Source organism: Betta splendens, chromosome 17, assembly GCF_900634795.4.
Source record: "Betta splendens chromosome 17, fBetSpl5.4, whole genome shotgun sequence".
NCBI lineage: Eukaryota > Metazoa > Chordata > Actinopteri > Anabantiformes > Osphronemidae > Betta > Betta splendens.
This window is the reverse complement of record NC_040897.2, coordinates 5131980-5156198: the sequence shown is the minus strand read 5'-3', so window position 1 is coordinate 5156198 and position 24219 is coordinate 5131980. Positions and strand designations below refer to the sequence as shown.

The following is a 24219-nucleotide window of genomic DNA, read 5'->3' as shown; positions in this document are numbered from 1 at the left end:
CTGTTTTTTGTTTGATGGATGCAGAAAATTTTCAAATAAAATACACAATTTAATTCGATCCCTTCCAAACCCTGCAAGCATCTCAGAACGCAGGGTCCCTGCTGGGGGGTAATTGAATTTATGGCTTGTGTCAGGCTGGTTCATATATCTATTGCAGGACATTACCAAGTGCAACACGGCTAATATTGTATTGAGCTTGAATTCCTATTCCGTTTTTGCATTTTTACTATATACAACAGGTGGTGATGTCAAATATTGCGCGGCCAAGTAGCTACGGTTGGATCTGACTTTAAGGTTCCTCTTGTTAAATACACGATCTTCGATTGTCTGCTAGCCGTCACGTGAGGCACTTGCGCCCGTGAGGCTTTCATAATTGGCTGTCGGCGACACGAAGGGTTTCTTATTGGTCCTTTCCACGGGGCATTTTCGCCTACGTCATCAGTACCGGTTTTCTGTTGTTTACATCTGTTTGTAGTTCAGCTAAATTGGCCAGATGTGCATGTAGCCAGCTAGCTAAAGATGTACAATAGAGTTTTTTTCCTACCGCGAGGCTGTGATACGTTGCTCTGACGCTAAATATGTGAGGAAGATTAACGGCTAGAGGAGATTTAGCGCCTGCGTTGCAAAGATGCCCGGCGTGTGTTGTGCTTGCGTTTCAGTTTTCATTTGTGCCTGGATGCTCCTCCCGACTTTGACTCCGTTCTTCACCGTCACCTGATTACAATAGGGAAATTGACGCCGACCTGTTGGGGAATTCTACTCTGACTCCTGTGGCAACAGCGCGTAACTGACTGACTGGCCACAAAGATTTATAACGACCATTTAAAACAGCTGCGCGACAGAGGAACCGAAATTTAATGTGTTCGTTCGGCTCCACCCAAAGTGCACAATGTTCGCCTGACTTGAGCCCTTTGGCTCAGCTTTAAGAGGGTCCGCCGGGCTGTGGAGGCGCGGGTTTTGACTGCGGCAGCCTTGGCGTCATGTCGGACTCGGACGGGTCTCTGCCGCTGTCCAGGAGGCTCAGCTACGCGGTGGGACACTTCCTAAACGACCTGTGTGCGTCCATGTGGTTCACGTACCTGCTGGTGTTTTACCACTCGGTGCTTGGCTTTCGCAACACAAACGCAGGTCAGTCAGTCTGTCTGTGTGTGTGATCATCACATAACGACGCGAGATTTTCATTGAGTATCTAACTAAGTGTCTCCTTGTGGTGCAGGCGTGCTGCTGCTGCTTGGGCAGATAGCTGATGCTGTCTGTACCCCTCTCATTGGCTACGAGTTGGACAGGACCCCCGGCTTTGGAAGCTACGGCAAGAGGAAATCATGGCATTTAGTTGGTGAGTCAGGGGGATGTTTGGGATCACACGCCCGTGGGTTTTACTGACCCACGGGATTGAGAAATTATTTACAGAAACGGCATAAGAGGAAAGTGCATGTTCAGAGTTCAGCAGTCTGAAATACATGGAGATGTGTTTTTACTGTTTCTGTGTATATGAGTTAAGTTCCATACAGTGATATTATGAGCTGACAAACATGCACAATATATATTATATAACTTGGATGCAGGAAAGTAGCAGCCGTCTGTTAATATTCTACATGGTGTTATGGTGCTAGTCATTTATCAGGCAAAGAGGAATATCACATATTTAGTGACATTAGGTCATCCTGATTGAACGCGACTCACACCAGACACTTATTTAGTTTGTTGGTTTGCTTCGGGTCAGATAAGATTTTATGCTGTAGGTCAAGAAACGATCTATCTTCCGTTATTTAATGACTTGACAAGGACAAAGTTGTAAATACTGAACATGCCATAGTAGCCTTTCAGTGATCACAGCAGGTAATGTTAATAATGTGTGCACTAAACCAGATGTCATATTCCCCTTTTCATCCAGGCACGCTGAGCGTCGTGCTGTCTTTTGCCTTCATCTTCAACCAGTGTCTGGGTTGCGACTCCTTCACTCCTCAGTGGGCCAGCCTCACCTACTTTGTGCCGTTCATCGTCGTCTTTCAGTTCGGCTGGGCCGCCACGCAGATCTCCCACCTGTCCCTCATCCCAGAGCTGGTCACCTGCGAGCACGCCAAAGTGGAGCTCACCGCCTACCGGTATGCTCCGTACACACACACACACACACACACACACACACACACACACACACACACACACACACACACACACACACACACACACACACACACACACACACACACACACACACTGACCACGAGGCTTTCTGGTGGGGATGAACACACATCCACTCTTCTGTTTATTCGCAGATATGCATTCACGGTGATCGCAAACATCACGGTGTACGCTGTGGCCTACCTGCTGTTCCACATGCAGGGCGACGCAGATGAGGACACTCTGGGAGCGGTGGATATCGGCGTCTTTCGGGTGAGGGGGCGTTTTCATACCTTTTGATCAGCTACTGAAAATGAAGAAGAGAGCAATTATAAAACAGAAAGAGAAACAGATATGGGTGAGACGTGAGTCCCGGACTCTGTACGCTCCTGTGTCTCATCCAGCTGTTGGAGCTGGAAACAGCAAGAGAAAGGACAGCCTGTAAATATAGTGAACATGGAGACTGAACCCGTTGTACAGTAAATTTTTATATGTTTGTAGCGTTACATGTCTTCTTTGCTAATGCAGATCAGCCTGTATTTTCTCAATATTACAAAGTGAGGTAAGGTAAACACACCATACCCTCTATTGTATGCAGGCTCAGCACACTAAACTAATTATTTCAAAGCTATTGCTGTTTTAGAAGTTAATTTAATCACCATTATTAGTCTGCAGTAAGCAGCAGTTGACGATTTTCTCTTTAGATGTTTGGGATTGATTAGCAACAGATTGTTGAGGATCTACTGTTGATGATGAGTTTTCAATCACAGGACCTGGCGTTCATTGTGCTTGGCATCGGCGCCCTGTCCTCCATCTTGTTCCATGTGGGAACCAAGGAGAAAAGCTCCAGAACAGCTGCCCAGTTGGAAGGAGATGAAGTGAGAGGAAACAGGAGGATGGAAGATGAAGAGGGAGAGGCAGGAGAGTGCAGGCCCCTGCTCCCCCGTCACTCCTCTTCTCTTCTCCAGTGGAAGTGTTGGCTACAGCAGCCCTCCTTCTACCAGGTGAGAATGTCCATCAGACCTCGTCCTTTGTAAAACACCCTTTTTGCAATTAGCAGTTCCTTTTTCAGCTTCAGCTTAACTGTTGCCACATTCAGCATTAACTGCGTTTCATCATCTCAGATGTTCATTGGTGTGTTTGTAGGTGGCCCTGCTCTACATGTCTACCAGGTTAATAGTCAACCTGTCTCAGACCTACATCTCCATGTATCTCATCAACACTCTGAGCCTGCACAAGGTAATGGTTTCACACAGTCATATATAAATGACGTGTTTCACAAGTTCTACTTTCAGAGATGGCTCTTCTTCTCCTGTTTCCTTCAACAGAAGTACATAGCGACCATTCCGTTAGTGATGTATGTCAGTGGCTTCCTGTCCTCCTTCATAATGAAGCCCATCAGTAAACTGATTGGCAAAAGTGTGAGTGGAACCTTTTTATTTCACTCTGATGAGCAGTGATTACACGGGGAGGCAGTAGCCAGCAGACCACCGCGTTAACAATGTATTTCTTCTCCAGCTCACTTACTTTCTGGGCCTGCTGCTGATCATAGTCTTCTCCTACTGGGTGCTGCTGGACGACACGATGGACGATCGGGTGTACGGGGCAGCCGTGCTGCTCGGGGCCGGCTCAGCCACCATCCTGGTCATATCGCTTGCCATGACCGCAGAGCTCATCGCCGATCAGACGGTAAGACGCGTGCAGAGAGAGAGAGAGACTCGTAAAACAGTGATGGTGCTTGGTGCAGAGCTGTTGGTTCAATTCTTGACTCACAATTCTTGAATTGTGACAATTCTTGAATTCTTGACAAGTCTTGCCCAAGGACACTTGAGCAAGACACTGAACCACCAGTTGCCACCAGTGTCAGCATAAAGGTGTGTGAATGTGTGTGCTTCTGTGCATGAATGGGTGAGTGTGAATGCACTTTGAGTACCACTAGGTAGAAAGGTTCTATACACAGGTTTTATACACAGGACCATTCAGCGTTCATGTACATCTGCAACTCTGCGTCTCTCTGCAGCAAAGTGGAGCGTTTGTCTATGGAGCCATGAGCTTCACTGATAAACTGGCTAATGGAGTGGCTGTGATGATTATACAAGCAATGCATCCGTGCCAGTTAGTACACACACACACACACACACACACACTGTATGTAAACTGGACAGCTCCTCCTTATACCCTCTTTCTCTCTCTCTCTCTCTCTCTCTCTCTCGCGCTTTCTCTCTCTCAGTACTGTGCTGTGTTGTCCAGCCTGCATGTGGTACTACCACTACGTCATGGTCATAGTGACGGGAGGCGTGGCAGTCGTTGCTGCATTGGCCCTGTGCTCCATCCTCATCTGGCCTATAAAGATAAGACCTCGTAAGTGGAGCAGCGACACTGTGTGTGTGTGTGTGTGTGTGTGTGTGTGTGTGTGTGTGTGTGTGTGTGTGTGTGTGTGTGGTACAGCTTCTTCCCTCTCACCCTGTCTTTTTTTGCATGTTTTTGTTTCTATGTGCTTTGGAAGGAGTCTCGGACGATACAGCCAGAGTCAACTAGCAACCCCTCCCCCAAATCCTTTAAAACTGACTCCGGGGAAGCATGACAGGAAACTCTCGACAAGTCTCATCTGGACAGCAAGAACTCTCACTTTTGGTTTTACCTAAGATTCAGGGAAACACACGAACTAGGAAACTACAGGGAGATTGTTAATCCTGTAGCCTTTCAAGTCTGGACCCGCTTTTACTGTTCTGAAAACACTTGATGTAGTATAATAATTAGATTGAGGTTATATTCTGCATTGAGACTGGGCTCGACTGGTGCTCACTACTGAGGCAGTAGACAAGCAGCTGGTGCTGTGCAGTCTGTGCTGTGAGCTTTACATGTATCATCCTACCGTGTGATGAGCAGTCACAGTTTCTTCACGTCAGGCTCTTTGTGTTTTGGGTATGAGCCTCACTGGATGGATGAGACGTTGTACAGAAATTAACAGATGCTGAAGTACATTTAAAACCTTTACTGAGGCAGGGGAGTCGAACTGTAGAGACTCCTGCTGGTTCTGGATGATTTAGGAAAAGAATCAGATTAAATTCAAATCACTTGCACCTGTTTTATCTCTGTAATTAGACCAAATAGAATATATACATATATATGTAATTGAGTATAAAATGTTTTATTTTTATATTCCAAAAGTAACCTAAATAGCACAATGTTATTTGCTACAAACTGAATTTAAAGGGATCAAACGTGTGTGTTTGAGTGAAGTTAAGGGAATCAATGTGCGGGTGACGTTTACTTGTGGTTCAACACAAAAAAGAAGATTTAGTTCAACTCATGTTCTGCTTACAGTAACATGGTTTTTATGATCTTTTTATGTTCTTTTCTCGGTGCTGCCCCGGTGACATGCATTCTGTTTACGATGAGCTTGTTTTATCGGAACATCTAATCGTAATTAATCTCTGCATACAAAAAAGCTTCATGGGTCCACATCGCGACAAAAAGGATAACAAATATATTACAAAGGGATTTTAAGTGTTTAGTGTTGAAAATAAAATAAAAATAGAAGCTTCTGGTTCTCTAGACCAAAATCTGATGAGGTCCAGAGGTACTAAAGCGATCATGTGATGAGGTTGTGCAGATGTAAATTAGGGTGCCTGTCCGTTATTTTCTATCCATTACAGTGAATCCATTCAGTTCAAAATCACATATTTATCTATGTTTATGTGAGGAAATGAATGCTGACAATGGAGAAAATGCCTCGGAGCTTTGTGAGTTATGAAAACCATGAGGAAGTGTCAGATGGGGCTTGACAGACAGCCAGCCTGTTCCCTATTTGTGTTTCCTGTTTGCCTTCTATAACCTTTCACATGTCTACATCATGTAAATAAAGAATTAATAGAAAAGTGTGTTAAATTTCTGTTCAATTTCATGTTTCGTCCCCCAGAGCAGAGGATAGATCCACTTTGTCAAAAAGTTCGTGTTTCGTCAGCAGTGGACCGTAAATGGCTTCTTTTATAACTTAGCTGCAGTTTTCTGAAGAAAGGAAGCTGTTTGTCAGTGTGCTTTCAGTAGAGCTGCCTACGCTCAGGCCTCCAGTGGCCTCCCACTCCATCTCTGGACAGACAGGAGGACAAGAAGCGTAAAGTTGTTTATTTTAACATTTGACTGAACGTCAAATGTAAAAGGCTGTAAATTAATTTTATTATTTTATAATTATTCATTTTGTACTGTGTTTTTGTACAGTAGCATAACTAATGGAATATTAATGATAATAATAATAATAATAATACTGATCAACATTTTAGTTTGATAAACACAAAATAAATAAACATAGCTCTTCTAATTTGTTCACAGTTCTTGTTTATGTGTCTCCTCCTGTCAGGGAGTACTGGCGTTCATTTTATCCTGGCAGCTTTCCCAGAAGTTCAGCAGCCTGTTGTCCTTATTGGCACAAAAATCGCTGAAGTCTCTGAGCAGCCTCTCGGCCAGCCTCTCGTCGCCCAGCACGCCCGTCCTCCAGGCTTTGGTCAGCATAGTGTTGTAGGCCCAGTAGTAGCCGACCCGCTCCTCGCCACCGAATGGCCCCTGGCTGTTGGACGAGGTAGAGTTCCTGCGGCGGCGCTGCTGCCCGCTTGAGTACTTCCTCTTGGAGTACGGCAGCTGCAGGAACACTGTGCCTGTAAGAAAGCAAGCCGTGTGAGCTTGAAGCTCCGACGTGTCTATGCACCAAAGTGTGCTCTGGTCTGTGCTTGTGCGACAAACCTGTGACATGAATGTACTGAGGCTTGTTCTCCGAGGGGAAATTGAAAGCAGAAGCGGAAAACTTATCGTGCGCGAAGCCAAACCTAGAGGTCAGAATACAATCACACGAGAACAAGATTTAAATTATTCTGCGCCATAAAAAAGAAAAATGATTATTGTTCCTACACATTTAATCACAATATTTATATCTAATGTTATAACTTCTATAACACGTTCCCTTTTTAAGTAAATCTTTCTGCTAGCTGCGAAATGAAGACGTGAAAACAGGAAGGAAACGCAAATACATTCAAGCACAGAACCACACCTGTACAGTATGGCCTCCTGAAACAGCTGCATCCTGTCCCAGTACGTCTCTGGCTCGAAGCCTGTCGATGAAAGAAGGGGGTGACTGTACAGAACGCTGAAACCATACGACTACGCCCAGAGGACTTCGGTACCTTCAAAGAGGTTGTCGTTGCCGTTCTTCAGGAGACAGGGGATGTTCAGAGGGATGAACAGCTGGGCCCTCAGGGGGTCTCCGTACAGGTAAGACGTCAGAGCGAAGGGCACCTCCAGCACAGGGACCAGCAGGAAGCCGCAGGAGGCTGCCTTCCTGTGCCAGCCTTGAACCTGCCACAAAGGGTGGTGGGGGTATCTTTGATTATTCTAATTAATAAACATATTAATTAGGCTCTATTGTTTAGTGACCCTGTCCTATCTAGTACTATTTAACCTTTGTTTCTGCACTGATCCATTGACATCCACTTTGCTGATACCAGTTCCTGTTAAACTTAGATGAAGTAGATATTGTCCCTGTCTCAAACAAATAAACAGTCACAACTAAATTGATGCAGTGTTTTTACGGCCTGAGTTGTGAATCTATTTAGATCTGTGACTTATGACGTGTGGGACCGGCTGAGTTACCATCTCAAAGAGCACAGCAGCAGTGACAGCCATCCAGTGCAACTTGATCTCAAAAGCAGCGTTGAGGGAGAAGTTTCCGTGGTAATAGCAACTGCACCACTCGGTTCGGTCGCTGCGGTTGTTAACATCCACATCCAGAGTGACCGTCTTCTGCTCTGGCACGGTCGCAGCTGGGGAGGGGGTCAATAAAGTGGTGGAGAGACAGGAAAACAGAGGGCAAAGAAAGCAGAAGGAGGAGACGTGGATGGAACATTGAGCGAGCAGTTAGAGTGTTGGACGGAAAAGCACAGCTGATAAAAAGTAAAGCTGCATTAAAAAGGGCGAGTGTTTCCGAACAAGTTCAGGTGACAAAGCGCGCAGTGGTGATCAGGTCAAAGTGGAAACGCAGCTGCGCTTTATGGTTGCCAGGCAAAAGGAGAGCGACAGATGAGGACAATGCACACCACAGCACTACTGTACCACAGCCACTAACACCACAGCATGCACCTAGATTAGCTGCACGCTAACCACACAGCATGCACTGATTGGACGTAACCGTGGAAACGCTGGAGCCCATCAGTCAGCGATGTGGCCACGTGGAACCCCCTGCATGCTTTACACACTAGGAAACACACCACCAGCTGTTTAATGCAGACCTACAGTCCCATCACAGGAGCGGAGTCCAGTATCTGAGTCAGGCAGCAGATAAGAGGAAGATGAGGATGATGATGATGATGATGGACAATGAGATAGATCTGAGATGAATCAGGTCCCGCGCAATGTGAGTGAGATAAAAACTATGTGGATTGAGTGATGAGTGTTGTGCCTGTATGTGTTGGTTAAGAAACTGATACGGCTCATTATATTCAAGCTTGTAAATATTCAGTGATAAAATACTTTCTGACATTTAATTCACTGAGCTATGACTATGTCGCTTCAAAAACATTTAATCAACTTGATGGTGGATTTATAAGCACATAGTAATGATACTAGCCTGAGCTCTATTCGATGACTAAACTGACCTTCTGGTAAATTGGGACAAACTGAAAAAAATGAGCCAATAAAAGTGTGTTCAATGCTGTATGAAAGCTTGAGGGGTCGGTTGCAGGTCCTCTACGTAGATGTGATATATGATGAGTGGATATAAGAACCAATTAGAATTTCTAGCTGAAAACCAGGATCGCAAACGCACCCTCTGTGCTCTGTGACATTCAGCTTACTGGACCTGGACGCTCCCCTGATGGAGACTGCACTATGATCTGCGTCACACTGGATGAGTGAGGAGGCAGTAGCTCCTCTGTGTTGTGGGCTGGGTGTACCTAGTAGTGCAGCGGCCTGGCTGCGTCCTCCAAAGCTGCGACTGAAGGAGCTGTGCCTACTTGCGTAGGAGGCCGGCCGGCTGGGCAGCCAGGGCAGCAGGAAGGCTGGTAGGTCAGAGTGTCTCCGCTCCTCCATCACAAAAGCCACTTCAAACCATTTCCTCTGGAACAAGGCAAAGTCTTCCAGGCCTGCAGTAGACCAGCCTCCAGTCGCTGTGGTGGGAGGCTGGGCGGCGGGCCCTGAAGAAAGAGAACGTCATGCAGCATCAGCATGTGAATAAGTGGATGTATGTAGAGATGGCAGAAATAAGCCATGTGGCCTTGTATTTTAAATCCCTTCACCGTCCTTCTCTCCGACTATTCTGTAGAAGTAGAAGCCATAGACAAAGATACGCATGGCGTCTCCAGAGGCGTGAGCCACCAAACCTTCATCCAGCATTTTCTACAAACACCAAACAAAGAGTCAACATTAACCTAAGCTAAACTAAAAACACAAAAAGACAAGTCGCCAACAGGAATCGATCTACTCTTGCCTGCATAACATCCACTGCCATCCCCTGAGTGGTAACGCCCTCCACATTGTTGACCAGCCAGTGAACCACCTCAGCACTGATGAAACAGTTGATGGGGAGCCCCTTCTGCTCTGGGAGCAGCTGGACACCTGTGCTGTAATCCCACAGACACACTGCTAAAAGGCTTTACCTCGTTACTCACAAAGTTACAAGTGTCTTAATCAGAGAACATGAAGATGTTACTTTAACATAATGTAACTCTTACGTAGGGTGTTTGATGGCTTCCAGGATCTCCAGCAGCGTTGAAGAAGAGGACAGGGAAAAGGTTCCCGGTGCAGACTGCCCACTGTCAACAAGCAGATTATAACCACTTCGCTGACGCATCAGCCGTTCTCACACTAAACCATAATGCTGGGGTGGAAAACAAGAGCAAACCTGCTGTCTGCGCTGCCGCTGGCTGCAGGCTCTCCCACCGGCTGCACTGTGGCTCCAGCTGTGGCCCCAGCTGTGGCCCCAGCTGTGGCCCCAGCTGTGGCTCCAGGTTGGACTCCCTCGCTGGCTTCGGCTGGTAACTACACAGTTCAAACAGATGAAAATTTGATTTTTGTTTGCACAAAAATGAGTTTTCACAAGTATATGTTTTGGTAGCTAGCCATGCAAGTGGGTTCGTCTGTGAAATGTAACTCTCCAAAGTGTGTAATTAGTTACAAGTCAAATTCATCTCCTTTTATTTTATATAAAAATAACAATAAGAAAACCTTTAATTGTCCCACAGTGGGGGAGTACACTGTATGTATGATAATATTGTTGTACATGCTCCCTAATAAATAAACATATACAGTTCATTATCATTATTATTATGAAAAGGTCAATTACAACAAAGCAAAGATTAAAGGTTTGTTTCAGATTCGCATAATTCAAGTCCTGCAAATACCTTATGCTCTGTCTAAAATGATCATTCAGATCAACTCACTACCTCTGACCTCCCTGAAGGAGTTTTATGACTAGATGTTTTAGCTTTTTACAAGCAAGCTATTGTGATCCATGTGTTAATGCTGACAGTGAGACTACAGTGCTCAAAGTGCGAGGTGTGAAACTCGAAACAGCACAGGAAGTAAAAAAGAAAATTATCTGACTTCAGCGCAGAATGTTCCTACATGTTCATAAAGAGTCAAGTCAGAGCAACTACAGCACACAGAAACACCACAACACACAGCTTCAGCAATGCCCCAGGACCTCGTTACTGACCTGAGGGTGATAGACGTAGGAGGAACGGGGGCTACGTATAAAATCCAAAATAAAGGCAGCATCCTGTCAGCACACAGGAAGAACATAATCCAAGATCAAGCAGCGCAGCAGTAGAAACAGAAAACAGAATGCCATGGAGAGAAACCAAGGGAGAAACAAGCAAAAGTCCCACAGTAGAGCACCAGCGAGGAAAAATAACCCCTTTCAGGCCGTCTGCGAAGCTTAATGCCTGAAGCTGAACAACGTCTCAACGACACACTGCAAACAGCTGCTCACCTTGCGGGGACTATCTACATATGCTGTAGTTGTCGGAGCATTTGAGGGGTCACTGACAGCTGCTGAAGTCTTAGTTTGCTGCTGCTGCTGCTCCTCCAATGTTCTGCCGGGAAGGAAGCAGAAAGAACATTGTGAAGACAGGGACGAATGGATTCAATAAGAGCAGCAGGTGGGCCTGCAGCGCCAGGGGACACACACTTCTGATTCTGCTCCATCTCTAGCAGAGCCGATAACGCAGAGGTGCCTTTCTTTCCCTGTGGGGGCGGCACAGGATCGGGAGGATATGGAAGGAGAGGACTTGTGACCTGCAGTCCTTTCAGCGGTGTGCCCTTCTGCTGAGCGCAAAAGAAAACAAACATTTTAGCATCTAAAGGAGGTGAAAGGTTCAGTATTTGCCTCCGCCCAACGTGAGCTGATGGCCTCACTCTGATCATTCTGTCGGACCGATGGCGTCGCCGAATGCGGTTGAGACCCTCCAGGAACCGTATGAAGCCGTCCAGCAGTATCCAGTCTCCACCCATCGCAGCTCCCACGCTGTCGCCATAAACGTCCCAGTGGCCCTCGCCATCAGCCACCCTCCGAGCCCCTCCAGCTGGCAGCAGGAGGAAGCGAGTCCTCCAGAACTTTAGTGAGTCAATTAAACTGGGGGAGGCAGAAGAAGTGATGGACTGTAGATGATTATAACTTACTGATCAGTTTAAATAAATCATGTACAGTTATCTGAAACAACTAATAAACGGTAAACTGGGTGGGTACCTAAAGTCCTCTGAGCCAGTGGAGCAGATGTACTGATCCAGGTAGTTCCACTTATATTCCTCTAGTCTTTCATGGCCAAACTCAACCCAGCAGGACACAAACTGAGCATCAGCGTGCGAAGGGCACAGGCTGTAGCTGTACTGGATCTGAGCAGACTCATATGGATACCTAAGGCAAACAAAACCACAGGGTACAGAAGAAAGAAACACAGTAATGAACCTGTAAAGATGCATCCTCCTTCCAAAAATTACAAAAATGACTGTATTTCTCCAACTGGTAATAAGAAAAATACAAATCCCATCCAACTGCATGTGTTAGACTTACTTTGGCAGATAGCGAGTTACAGTTATGATCTTGTCTTTGAGGCAGACTTTGTGAAAGGTCCGGCCCATGCTGAGCCAGTAAACGGTCTCTTCCTCCTCTGCCCGACGCAGAGAAACCAGACCTTAAAACAAACCAACAAATGGCAAGAGTAATATCCTAAATACTACAATCTCTGAATGTAGACACCATTTTCCATAGTAGAAAGTTAAGCCTGAAGCTGGTGTAAAAAAGCAGTTTAAGCCAATGAGTGAACTGTTTGGGCTTTGCTCATATTCTTTTTCAGTTTCACTTCTTGGGTATTAAATATACAATATAATAATGTATTGGGATGTGAATGCTTTTCAAATTGGTTTTCATCATAATAAGAATGATAAATTTTTGAATGTATCATCGCAAAGCAGTACAACTATACTGGACAGTATTTATTTACCTCTGGAGTACAGAGGGCTGCTGCCAAGCGGCGTGGCTACAGCAGGCGGGGCCTTTCTGTTATTCTGTTGGACAATGATCTGGTATCCCTGCATCAACCTCTGACAGATAAACTCCTCAAACACCTGAGACGCACTCATCACTGGGGCTTCATCTTCACGCCTGAGGAAGAGGCAAAAATATGAAACCAGGGGTTATATATTAGGTCCCAGCTGCAATTTGAATTTAAATTTAGGTGTTTTATAGCGAGTTGAAATTATCTAGAGGGCAAGATGTTTTGTACTGTACCTCTCCAGGTCACTGTGCGGCAGAAGGTCATAGCAGCCTTCAGTGTAGTCATTTTGCAACGCCTGACGGTCCGGGAAATAATCGGTGGTGAGAGGCAGGCAGGCTGGTGTGGTCAGAGACTTCCAGTCTACCCCAACTGTGCAGCAGAAGCTGGGCACTATCGGGGGCGAAGACAGCAGCAGGGCTTCAGGAGCACCCACACCAAACATACACACAGGCACACACAAAATCCCCAAAGCAAAGACAAATGCATGTACCCGAAGTGGAGAGGTCCGGGTGTGTGGAGGGGATAAGACAGGAAGAGATGATGAAGACAAAACGAGTGAGGACGAAGGTACAAACAAAAAATAAGGAGGAAAGTTTAAGAGAGGGGAAGAGAAAAACAAGGAAATTATTATTTTAACTGGCCTTGTCAAACCCTGCAGGTGATTCCAGATGTTGTGGAGCAGTGAACAGACATGCAGATTGTGGCCACGTGACAGTCTGTGATCAGCCTCATTCAGAAGCAAGTGGAAAATGTGTCCTGAACTCAGCAAAGGTGTGAACTGTAACGTGACTGAGCGTATTTAAGCAGAGATCACATCATGCATACATTCAGACGGTGAGCAAATTCTCAGCTGGAAAATACTGTGTGCAAGACAGAGAGCGTTATGAAGAATCGAGTGAAATAGACTATGTACAGGCATGCAGGATTGTGACCAGGGTCATAGTGGGGGAAACTCTCACAGGGCTAATTAATTAAATGGTTTGAAGACAATTGTTTGGAAAAAGCTACATGGGCCCAGAAAAAAAAACACACAGAGTCGGAAAGAAGAGGATACAGAGGTAAAAGGTACATGAAACCCCAAACAAGATAGCCTGTAGGAGTCGTTTCTACCTGCTGCTCCTGGACACAGATGCCGAGTGTAAAGACCTGCCTGCTGAAGCTGAATAAGCCCTCACAGGTTAAAGACCCCTCTGAAGGTTTATTATCATCATTAGATTGATGAGTCACCCCAATCCTGCAGTATGGCCTGAGGTATCAATTTGCATGTGTTGGCATGCGTCTGTCGCTACAGAGGCAAGGTGGACTCACTTGGTTCAGCACCGCCGACAGGAAGGGTTTCAAATGAAGAACCACGGTTTGTCAAGGTTCCTGCACCAAGAAAAAAGAAGAAGAATCTTATTCTGAAGGTAATAATTATTTGAGTGAAGCGTGTAAATGGAAAGACACCAATGAAAGCAAGATCTGTGGTTCCAAAGCCAAAGGTCCCAATGTGCATTGTTACTCTTGACTGTGGAACAACAGTGGAGGAACATGTCCACTGGGTCCAAGTACTACAATGAGTTGTTTTATCAGAAGGAATATCACCACTGTTGTTGTTGGGGCTTCCAGTGACTTCTTCCATCCTTCCGCCAACATAAAGGCCGTTTTCTCTCACATGCATGTTGGACGTTCTTCTTGAATAGACATAAACAAAAAGTATTGGACTTATTGTGTCATTCAACTGGATGTGACAGAAGACATGTGTGTGTGTGTGTGTGTGTGTGTGTGTGTGTGTGTGTGTGTGTGTGTGTGTGTGTGTGTGTGTGTGTGTGTGTGTGTGTGTGTGTGTGTGTGTGTGTAGCAGGGGAGTCTAACTTTCCAGTAGCCTCGTCATAGGCCAGCTCCAGCAGCTCGGCTGAGGTGTGGGAGGATTCTTTCTGCTGGCTGCCCTGCAGTTCAGCCATGTTCTGTCTGGTCTGGTGATGGATCTGGATTGCTTCCCCAGAAGGACCTGGAAAGTAACACTGGACTGAATACCAGACATTTAGCCACAGAGTCTGCCTCTTACTTTGACTTGAATCCTACAGTATACTTTTATCACCACAGGTTTCCAGAGTGTCATGTATGTATGACTGTGTGTCACCTCACCAACGGGGAATGTGTGCATCCAGCGCCGACGGTTGGAGGTCAGCTTCATGGGCATCCTGGAGGGGGTGAAGGGGTTTATGAGAGCTCTCTGAGGCGTGTAACCTCCAGGACGGATGTGCAACGTTGACTCAGCACTTCCCACTGTGAACCTGCCTGGAGCACTGGAATCCCGCTGAGAGTCTATCATCTTCTCCAACAACTCTAAAGAGACAAGTATTAAGTGCAAAACCATAGTTTTAGTGTACTCTGATCAGCAGCGCTACAGATCAGCAATAATCGTACTGTACCTCTGGTGCTCGTGTATCCTAGAGAGCTGCTGACTTCATATTGCATAGGAGGCAGGCGGGGTATCAGCAGCATGTTTGACACAGGGCCAAGACTATCATCAGATGCTAAACTGCGCTGTTCCTCAAGAGCACCAGAGCGAACAGGGGGGGACGCATCGATGCCTGTACTGACCCCCACTGAGCCCCAGCTCTTCCTCCCGTTTATCTCTTTGTCGCGGCCCATTCTGAAACACATGCAGTCGCTACTGAATGGACTGAAAGTACCTGAGGGTCATGGGGTTTAGTGATCATGTGTTCACGTACCTGAAGTTACTCCTTTGAATCCTCGAAGGGCCGGGAAGTCTGAACACCTGAGCATCATAGCCATCATAGTCCACCTGTATAGGCAGGCTGTTATCGGAGTCCTTTGGAGCACAGAGAGCTGAAAGAGGCCAAAGAGAGGATAGGTGGCATAAACATAAGACCTGTTTTTATGCCATGCTTAAAAGAATGATAAAAAAGCTCAACTTACCATGTTCTTTGTTGCTCTTAAATTTTTCAGCATGAAGCTAAAAACGAATGGTGATTTTTATCAGATGTTAAAACATCAACATCAACAAGAAGCTGTGTCAAAGTCTTTCTGACAAACAACAGCAAACAGTGAAGGTACCTTACGACCGGCCAGCTTGATTCGAGGAGTAAAGGAGCTGCACGAGTTCTGACTTTTGGACGTGTAGAAGCTTTTGGTAAAGAAGAAACGGATGCAGAAAGAACATTTATAAACAATACTTCATTTACGTCTAATTTGAATTCATATCTACTCTAATTCTTGCCTGTGGTTGATCCAATGAGGCAGGTTATAGTCATCTCCAACACGCGAGTCTCCAGGTGTTGACCTGTTGTGCAGCTGCACAAAAAGAGACAGACAGATTTACATAGTTTTTTGTCTGCACCTGATTTCTTGTATACTCAACTACTGATTCTCAGCTGCTAGAGAAATATGTAGGCAGAATGAGCACTGGGTGTCCTGTCCATGAGGGGAACTCGGGATTCTAATGTAGCATTCACTGTTTGATGTTCAACCAAATGTGCTAAAGAGCCTAAAGAGCACACTAATTACCTTAAACAATGGAACCGCATGCAGCGGCTGCTCCCCCATACACACCAGGTCTACCCCAATACCTATACAAAGCACAAGATAACTGAAGCACCTTAACTTAATATTAAGGATCTTAAATTCCCAATTAACAAGTATTCCCGTTCTGTTTGTTTACGTGTTGGTTATGGCAGGCTCACCATTGTCAATCATGCGCTGTTTGGTGAGAATCATAAGCAGGCGGTCGACTTCAAACACTCCTACTCCAGGTGTGATGACCACGGACATCTGTCCGGTGCGGTCAAAGTTGCGGTTGATGTAGTGTTTGTCAAACACTGTGGGAGACATGACATCAGCTTAATGGAAGACAGTGACTGCAACTCACTGATGATATAAAATGACATTTCACAATTAACCAAATATCACTACATTTCAGTTCTCAGTTTCCCATATTGTATTGAAATCTGTTCACTGCAACATGTTTACCTTCTTTTTGATTCCTGCTGTTCTTACTGACCTTCAAACATGGCTAGAATAAGTGATGTAAGATATCTCTGCAGTAAACTCCCTACGAACAAACAGGACCTTCAGGTATAAGACTACACACCATTGAAGGAAAGGTTTATAGCTTCGAGGTAATTTCCTTGAGCAGCAGTTGAGTTGTAACCCAGAGGAAAACCATCTGAGAGTGAACAGAAAGATGATTTTTGTTAAAAAAAAAAGATCACAAACATTCATTTGTCAGATTCCACTCAATTCAACTCGAAGAGATACCTGCTTTCAGTCGCACCAAGACTGGATACTGAATAAAAAGCTTCTTGATAGTGACCAGAAGTGAAGTCCACTCATCCCGTCTCTCATTCTGAGCAACAACCCTAAATGAAGATCATTAAAGAGTGACTCCTCTGAAATTCTGCTACAAGTAACAAACGATAACACTGTTACGTTTCCTCACCTGTAGAAGTCTTCATAAAAACGTCCCTCGTGATCTGGCCTGATGGAGCTTCTTAGAATTTCAGGAAACTCATCTGTGGAAATTCAGATCTTGAATGCAGTGATGTTACCACATTAACCATTGTCATAAGTGATAGGAGAAGATACGTAGAAAAGAACTCACCTAAGGTTTTAGCATTGTAGAACGTACGTGAGAAGAGCACAACGGTGACCTCATGACTGCAGTTCTTCTCCTTTAATATTTCACATTCAACATTAGTTTTTTCTAACTTACCAATAAAAACAAAGAGCTAGAGAAGTGCAATGAAGCCACTTTGAGGAAAATACAAACCTTCCACTTGGCAAAAAGGTCAGACAGGAAGCCATTGACGGCCTTCTCAAAGTACAGATCCCCTGAAAGCAAAATAAAATCATAATCTTCATATGTTTGTGTTTACACATCAGTGAAAAGTAACTAATTAACTAACCATAGATGTCAAAGTCCCACATCTCACAGCTCATCTGGATAAAGATGTAAACCATTGCAGATGTAGATCTGAAAACCACCTGTACCATACAAAAAAAGAAAAATCACCAAACAGTATCTGGTAACTGAATATTGGGCTTGTCTTGGACCTGACAAATTCTCTCAGAGGAGTCTTACAAAATTGTGACACCTATAAATTTGATACATCCCATACTTGGACATTGTCTATTAGTGGAAGGTTCATTACACCTAAAGTTGAAAATGTCTTGTAGAACCTCATACCTCGGGGTCCCTGACTGCTGCTGTTATCATGATTTAACACATTCAATCAACACTTTTGAATTTTGGCTAGTTTAGTTTTGGCTTTCAAAGTGCATTCAATTTCATCATGTGATGTTTTTCTTAAGTTACTTTTTCATGTGCATAATATTCACAAATATGCACTATTATTATGAAAACTTACCCTAGTGTCTTCACCGATGTAACCACAAGTCACCTTCTCTCCTTTGACCCACAGTTCGCTGACCTGGGCTCTAGAGAATGAAAAACATCAACATCAACAATTGTACACTGTAAAACCTTCAACATTTCTCAATTCCTACACATTCTGCATGTTTAACTATTCTCTCTCAGCACACTGTAGAAGTGTAATAAACGCTTAGTACCTGATTCCAGCAAACTCCACTTTCTGGGTTATATAAGCACATGTGCTCACCTGGAAAATTAATGAACAGGTAGTTAATTTATAGTCATAGTAGTCACTCTAGTACACTGATACAGCCTCTAACATGTTACAGCCTCTACCAGACTCTTCTTCAGTCTCCACATGTCTCCTCTGCCAATGTACTGGTCCTTGAAAGTCAGCTCCACCAAGTCCAGTGTTACATCCTGTTAGGAAAGAAACTATCACAGATTCCGTAGTCTGACAGGTAGAGGTGGACCTCGATGCCAAGTGACTTTACCTTTGGATCGATTATGTTAACAATGACATCCTGGTAGGCACGCAGTTTAAAGGCTTGTGCTACAGTCTGATCCACACTGATTGTTTCTAAGTAAAATCAAAATATCAGTCACATATTCAATGAATAGGTAAGGCAACAATCGCAGACACTTTTTGTTGGAGGTGAAATACCTTTCTGCAGGTCCTCCTTGAGGCTCTTCACTTGCAGGAGGAGAGGACTGGTATTTCAAAAGAGAGAAATCGAGAGAACAGGCTCAGTAGTGAAATGAGCTGAAACATATCGATCTGCATAAAACCCACACTAACAGAACAGAAGTTTCACTAACTTACCTGTATTCATCTGTGGGGTGTGCAACCTCGATTATATCTCCTACACTGACTTGAGGGAAAACTTTAGGGTTCACAACCAACTCGTCATCTATTCAAATATAAATCTATTTGAATTCCAATTGTCAATTATCACAATTTAATCGAATTTATCACATAAGGAAGATGAATTTTGGATAAATTAAAATTCCCACTTACCACTTCCACCAAATCCTTTTTTGTGCAGCACAAGTTTATATGATTTATTGGTCTTCATGATGAATCACCTGTCAATAAAAAACAGTTTTATTTGTCACATATCTACAGTAGGTTTTACCCAGACTGACTTTGATCAAGGTACATGCTTGGCTCCTCTATAGGACAGGATGTAATATGAAAGTAAGCAGAAAGCTCCAAGAAGCTCTCTAATAACAAAAACATTCACTAATGAGCAACTGCCCGGAGGGTTAACATTCTTCATATACAGCAGACCTACGATGAACTAAAGAAACATGACATATTACAAAGACAACAATACGGCAGGTTGGTGAAAGTAAAAAGTAAAAGTCACACTTTAGTGTTCATACGCCAGTAGCCTAGTCTTCTCTCCACAGCTCAAACTCTCAGCAGCTCAGGCTGCCTTTAATGTTGACAAAGGCTAGCCTAGCATGTGGCTACTTTGACACTACTAATAGCTGGCCAGCTAAGTTTACTAAAATTAGACATACTTAATAATCGCTTTGAACACGCATATTTAGTATTTCTACACAATTTCGAGTTTTAAAATGTTCTCCAGTTTTGCTGTGGATGTAAACATAGCTTGTTAGCAAACTGGCTTACCCCGCTGCGACTCCCTCTTTCCCATGACACACTGTGATGTGATTGGCTGGCGGCTGTTCGGAGAGTGTTTTAACATGGCAAGAGGACTCACTCCGCTGATTTCTATTTTTGCTTGTGAATTTTTAACGTAAGCTATATCTTTTAAATGATTAAGTCACAAATGTTAAAATTCTTTAAAAAACGTGTTTATTGAATTATATTAGGTTACTGACAAAAAATAAGTTACGTCAAATACATACTAAAACTTTGCAGAAATTAGACTATTAGTTAGTGACAGGTATAATGTTAGTTAATAGTAAACATCATTGACTTTTCTATACTAAATCCACACAGAAAAACTGAACACTAAATTTCTTTGGATGTTATGTATATACAAAAACCTGTTATTGTTTTAGCTAAGAGAATTAACGCATTTATCAAGTGTTCTATAAATGTCAGAACATGTGGCAGTTTGCTGAAATAAGTAACCTGATGGACATCCTAAGGCACATTTTGTTCTACTTCATCCTCATCTACTTCATCATCACTGGTTCTCATGCAGCTGACAGTGAGAATAGAATGGAGATAACACTAGTGATACTGTATAGTTTAGCTTGATTCTTAACAAACACAATGAAGATAAGGTATTAATTAACTAAAAAGAATTGCATCAGCTGACAGTAAGATCTGACGTAGGTCATTCATTTGTGCCATAAACATCCACTGTTGTGGGAAAAATATTAAATATAAATATTAAATACATCAGTGAGCCACAGATGTGACATGTTTTTATTAGCAGCAGCCTCTTTTTGTGTCTTGTACAGGACCTTCCTCCAGGTTGGCACGATCAGGTTCTGTAAAAACAAACATTATTCTAAAACCTGCACAATCAGCATCTCTGTTTATTAGTAGTGTTCTAACTTACTGATAGCAGCCCCTCGTCCAATGCTTACAGGGACATCATCATCTGTGTCCTTTTGTATGCACTGCTCAAAGGCTAAAGCCGCCACCCGGGAAAAAAAACTCTGCACGTTCTCCCCTGAAAACAATTTTAAACATGAACAGGTTCCTTCAATGGCTTCATCGTGTTAGGAATACAGTATTTATACGTTTCTTTGTGTGCTGTATAATGAGTTCTTATTCGTACCTGACTTAGCTGAAACAGCCCAAAACTCTGCATGCATTTCTGCTGCTATTCTGACACCATCTTTTTCTGTCCTCTGTCTTTCTTCTGAGGGCTTATACAAACAAACATAGGTATTAAGAGGGAAATTTGTGAAAATGTAAACATTTACAAAATTTGGAATAGTAGCGAATATGCTCACCAAAAGGTCATTCTTGGTGCCAACTAAGAAGACAAAACAAGAGCCAGGCTCATTTTCTCTCATGGCCTCCTCCAACCACTGGCTTTAGAAACAGCAACAAGTTGTTTACATTATTTTACAGTTTCTCATTCTTTCAAATTCAAACAATGGCTGAAATAAAGACATGAGGAACTGGAACTCTGTTCTGGCAAAACACAATCTAAGATATCTTGGCCAAGACTAAATAATAATAGGTCTCTCATTGCATTTTGAAAACACAAACATTGCAGATTGTGATCAACAAAAACTGTTCTTACAAGAGTGAAATCTCCCAAAGATATATTATCTTTGCTTGCTGTATGTGGGATTTGTTGGGTTTAGTTGTGTGAGGTTTTAAACCTTACTTTGTAAAGTGCCTTGAAATAACTTTGTTGTGATTTGGCGCTATATAAATAAAATTGAATTGAATTGAATATATTATAGTACTATTACTGCTCTAGTATCTTATAGGTATAATATTTTCAATTAAATCTAATGTTTGGATTTATTAAGAAGGTTTTACTCTTTTGCAGTAGCAAATGAATTTCTTTCTTATTATAATCTTTCAGGTTAGGAAATAATGGTTCAGACTTACCGTGTATGATCTAGGGACTTAATGTCTGCCATGTCGAAGACTGTGATAATAACTGAAAAAGATGAGCAAGGAACAAAGTTTGTTTAACTTTGCTAAAATGCTTACTTACTTACTTACAACATTCTTACCTTGAGCACCTCTGTAATATGCAGATGCAATGCACTTAAATTTTTCCTGCCCAGCAGTATCCCAGCTACATAAAATAAAGATTTTAGATGTCATAACAAAAAGAACAGAGTCATGTAGATTGTTTAAATTTTGCATAGTCACATCTGAAGGGAGAAAGGCGCTCCACATATTTGAAACCTCTCAATCTCAAAATCCACTCCTATAGTGGCCTTGTAGTCTCTTTCAAATACGTCCTTACAAAACCTGAGAAGAGCAGACACAAGGTTTATGTCAAAGTTCTTGCAAAGTCACTAGTGCTGTTTGTAATGATTTTTCTTTTCTTTGTCAGTCAGTCAGTTCCATGAGAGTAATGCACAGAGGCAAACTATGCCCTTAGGTTTTCAGTATCAAGACTTCACTACCAGTTTGTTATAAGCTATGTTTGTTAGCATTGATTTTTTTTGTACCTATTGATGAGGCAGGTCTTCCCCACGTTAACGTCTCCAACCACCACTACCTTTGACATTTTCTGCCGGTCCCAGCTTTAATTTAAAACCAAGCTTTACATTAATGGTCAGACAGAATAAACAATAACACATCAACTTCATGCAGAAGACTTACGGCTGGTGCCTGGCAGCTCTATCTTTACAGGCTGCTCGAGTCCCAGAGTTCCAGTCTTTCTTTAATTGCAGTGAAGCCTCAGGTGAGTAGCACTGATAAAAAGACCACATGTTACTGACATTTGATCTGCACAAACTCTCAATACCTCTTGTATACCTATTAGGCTAGGCAGTCATGCCTGAAGCTCGGATGCACCTTAGGGAATTCCCAGATGACCCTGTCTCTGCTGACAGGTGGTGGGAACGACGTCATCCCATTGACATGCATGATGACCTGAGGGGACAGTCAGCTGTATGTAACTACGTGTAATACCAAGAGCACATGCGACATTTGTGTGCAAAAGCTCCCAACATGGATTACGCATTATGTGCATATATTATAATAAATGGCACGTTGGTCTGTTAATTGGTGGCAACATCCATATAGAGCATTTCGTTTGTGGGGAAATTGAAAACACACATATTTAGGATGTCTTTTAACCTCTAAAACCCCAATTATTTGTTATTTGCATTCGCAACATCGTGGTGTTACCTAGCAAGAATGAGAGGAATTGTTTAACTTAGCCTTCAAAGTAAAAGCAGGATCAACCTCATTAAATTACATGTATACGCTTTTAAACATATCTTGATTACTGTGTTTTTTAACTTGCCGTGAAGGCCCGGTTTTCCAATGTGTTAGGCATACCGCTAACTGAAACTTTGCGGGTGATAATTTTAACGTGAAGATCTTAGGCGGAAGTATTGACATATTTTGTTTAGCTGGATGACAGAAGAAAATAACGCAATAAAATCGACCTGTTATTCTAAACGTCTCGGCGTTGGTCGTGTCACTATAGGGCTCTGTTACGCATTGGGCTCCAATCTCGAAAATTCTGAAAATCGTGCACTCACCACAGACAAAATACTGTCGAACGCGTCCCCTGTTCCTCGGCCTGCCTCGCCTAGCGCCCCTCCAAGCACCGACGCTTTCTTGCTAGCAGCGCGTTTCTATGGCAATGCTGTAGGTGTCTTCGACAATGGTCACATGATATTCGCACTTAGACTGGATTCCGATATGGATGTATGCTTTGAGTTCTCATAACAATAAACAAAGAAATTCAACTAAGTCTATTCTCTAATTATAACATGTAATGCACAGACATGACATGCATGCAAACCATAAGTTTATGGTTAATGGTTTATTATGTTGCGAATTTGTTTGCTAAATGTCCAAGTTTCGAAATTTACGCCGCCGTGAAAGCAACCTTGTGTTAACTCTAACTACACAGCAGGGGACGCTACAGAGCCGTCTACTGCGAAAACTCTATATGCGCACGCCATCCTCGACAAGCAGGCACATGGATTTACATCCTATGACATCTAACAACGGTTTCTCAGTAAATCATTTCTAAGGTAATGAACGTGGTGTTTGAAGATAATAAGTAATGTGAACTAGTCGAAATACAGCGAACAGCGAGTCGTTTTATATCGTTCATATATAAGTTACTTGCGACTATGTCGTTTAACTACTGCGTCACACGAGTGAGCTACGCAATGAAGTTTATTCAGAACAAAAGCGACCAAAGTTGTTTTAGACGGTGGGAAACCCGAATGAATGCATAGAAACATGTTGGAAGAACATTGTCGGCGACTCGGGTTTGGTGACATGCGACTTTGGAAGTAAAGGAAGCCAAGGTAAGGTTAATTGACTCACCTAACTTGTTAAGCTAACTGGTTAAGCTAGCCAGCCAAGCGAATTTCGGCTCACTTGTTTGTTGACGCCAAGTTGTCTGGCTGGCATAACCCATGTTATTGGGACACCTTTTAGCGAACTCCACATGTCAAACCTGTACCAAAAATAATGCATAACTTAGAAGACAGTGAAAAATAAGTCAGTAATGTACAAGTCTTGAGATA

The 24219-nt window shown here is 43.3% G+C and overlaps 3 protein-coding genes across 20 annotated transcripts; 1 reads left to right on the top strand and 2 right to left on the bottom strand.

Moving 5' to 3' along the window:
* Window positions 1-373: 373 nt before the first annotated feature.
* Window positions 374-6005, top strand: LOC114844365 (major facilitator superfamily domain-containing protein 12-like). The gene is made up of 11 exons (XM_029131689.3): window positions 374-1128; window positions 1217-1336; window positions 1895-2105; window positions 2277-2394; window positions 2892-3125; window positions 3268-3360; window positions 3450-3542; window positions 3640-3810; window positions 4142-4236; window positions 4352-4482; window positions 4628-6005. The coding sequence occupies exons 1-11, from the start codon at window positions 981-983 to the stop codon at window positions 4657-4659; spliced, it is 1446 nt and encodes a 481-aa protein (XP_028987522.1). The 5' UTR covers window positions 374-980; the 3' UTR covers window positions 4660-6005.
* A 229-nt stretch (window positions 6006-6234) lies between these two features.
* depdc5 (DEP domain containing 5, GATOR1 subcomplex subunit) lies at window positions 6235-19722 on the bottom strand. Of its 18 annotated transcripts, none has more exons than XM_029131675.3 (43): window positions 19679-19722; window positions 19058-19125; window positions 18863-18950; window positions 18704-18750; window positions 18534-18619; window positions 18376-18459; window positions 18237-18286; window positions 18035-18104; window positions 17573-17651; window positions 17437-17498; window positions 17269-17338; window positions 17107-17179; window positions 16926-17026; window positions 16759-16833; window positions 16352-16486; window positions 16176-16237; window positions 15889-15962; window positions 15726-15795; window positions 15588-15624; window positions 15380-15497; window positions 15077-15300; window positions 14790-14990; window positions 14517-14652; window positions 14247-14335; window positions 13971-14030; window positions 12896-13079; window positions 12609-12769; window positions 12179-12299; window positions 11855-12022; window positions 11524-11740; window positions 11297-11433; window positions 11099-11201; window positions 10823-10885; window positions 10010-10146; window positions 9840-9920; window positions 9596-9728; window positions 9405-9504; window positions 9063-9302; window positions 7765-7934; window positions 7299-7470; window positions 7166-7226; window positions 6862-6944; window positions 6235-6776 (listed from the first exon to the last, which is right to left on the bottom strand). In XM_029131675.3, exons 2-43 carry the CDS (start codon window positions 19113-19115, stop codon window positions 6478-6480), a joined length of 4779 nt encoding a protein of 1592 aa, XP_028987508.1. In that variant the 5' UTR covers window positions 19116-19125; window positions 19679-19722; the 3' UTR covers window positions 6235-6477. The 18 variants fall into 18 exon arrangements, 17 of the variants coding, with proteins under 17 accessions (XP_028987508.1, XP_028987512.1, XP_028987509.1 ...); XM_029131679.3 differs by having other exon boundaries at window positions 12896-13052; XM_029131676.3 differs by having other exon boundaries at window positions 14250-14335.
* On the bottom strand, window positions 18704-23373 carry rab36 (RAB36, member RAS oncogene family). Its single transcript, XM_029131697.3, has 14 exons — window positions 23215-23373; window positions 22520-22597; window positions 22325-22416; window positions 22171-22245; window positions 21866-21967; window positions 21724-21788; window positions 21596-21647; window positions 20983-21064; window positions 20805-20895; window positions 20583-20696; window positions 19679-20511; window positions 19058-19125; window positions 18863-18966; window positions 18704-18750 (listed from the first exon to the last, which is right to left on the bottom strand). Exons 2-11 carry the CDS (start codon window positions 22589-22591, stop codon window positions 20450-20452), a joined length of 807 nt encoding a protein of 268 aa, XP_028987530.1. The 5' UTR covers window positions 22592-22597; window positions 23215-23373; the 3' UTR covers window positions 18704-18750; window positions 18863-18966; window positions 19058-19125; window positions 19679-20449.
* Window positions 23374-24219: the final 846 nt, after the last annotated feature.

What these genes read in the sequence shown, in the direction of transcription:
- LOC114844365 (XM_029131689.3), top strand. Translation starts at nt 981, where the DNA reads ATGTCGGACTCGGACGGGTCTCTGCCGCTGTCCAGGAGGCTCAGCTAC. An exon ending in GAAATCATGGCATTTAGTTG is followed by an intron (nt 1,337 to 1,894) that starts GTGAGTCAGGGG and finishes CTTTTCATCCAG; the next exon opens with GCACGCTGAGCGTCGTGCTG. An exon ending in GCCTATAAAGATAAGACCTC is followed by an intron (nt 4,483 to 4,627) that starts GTAAGTGGAGCA and finishes GTGCTTTGGAAG; the next exon opens with GAGTCTCGGACGATACAGCC.
- depdc5 (XM_029131666.3), bottom strand. Translation starts at nt 19,115, where the DNA reads ATGAAGACCAATAAATCATATAAACTTGTGCTGCACAAAAAAGGATTT. An exon ending in CACCCCACAGATGAATACAG is followed by an intron (nt 18,751 to 18,862) that starts GTAAGTTAGTGA and finishes TTGAAATACCAG; the next exon opens with TCCTCTCCTCCTGCAAGTGA. An exon ending in ACTGGCTCAGAGGACTTTAG is followed by an intron (nt 11,741 to 11,854) that starts GTACCCACCCAG and finishes TGCCTCCCCCAG; the next exon opens with TTTAATTGACTCACTAAAGT.
- rab36 (XM_029131697.3), bottom strand. Translation starts at nt 22,591, where the DNA reads ATGCATGTCAATGGGATGACGTCGTTCCCACCACCTGTCAGCAGAGAC. An exon ending in ATATTACAGAGGTGCTCAAG is followed by an intron (nt 21,648 to 21,723) that starts GTAAGAATGTTG and finishes CATCTTTTTCAG; the next exon opens with TTATTATCACAGTCTTCGAC. An exon ending in GGCTGTTTCAGCTAAGTCAG is followed by an intron (nt 20,697 to 20,804) that starts GTACGAATAAGA and finishes AATTGTTTTCAG; the next exon opens with GGGAGAACGTGCAGAGTTTT.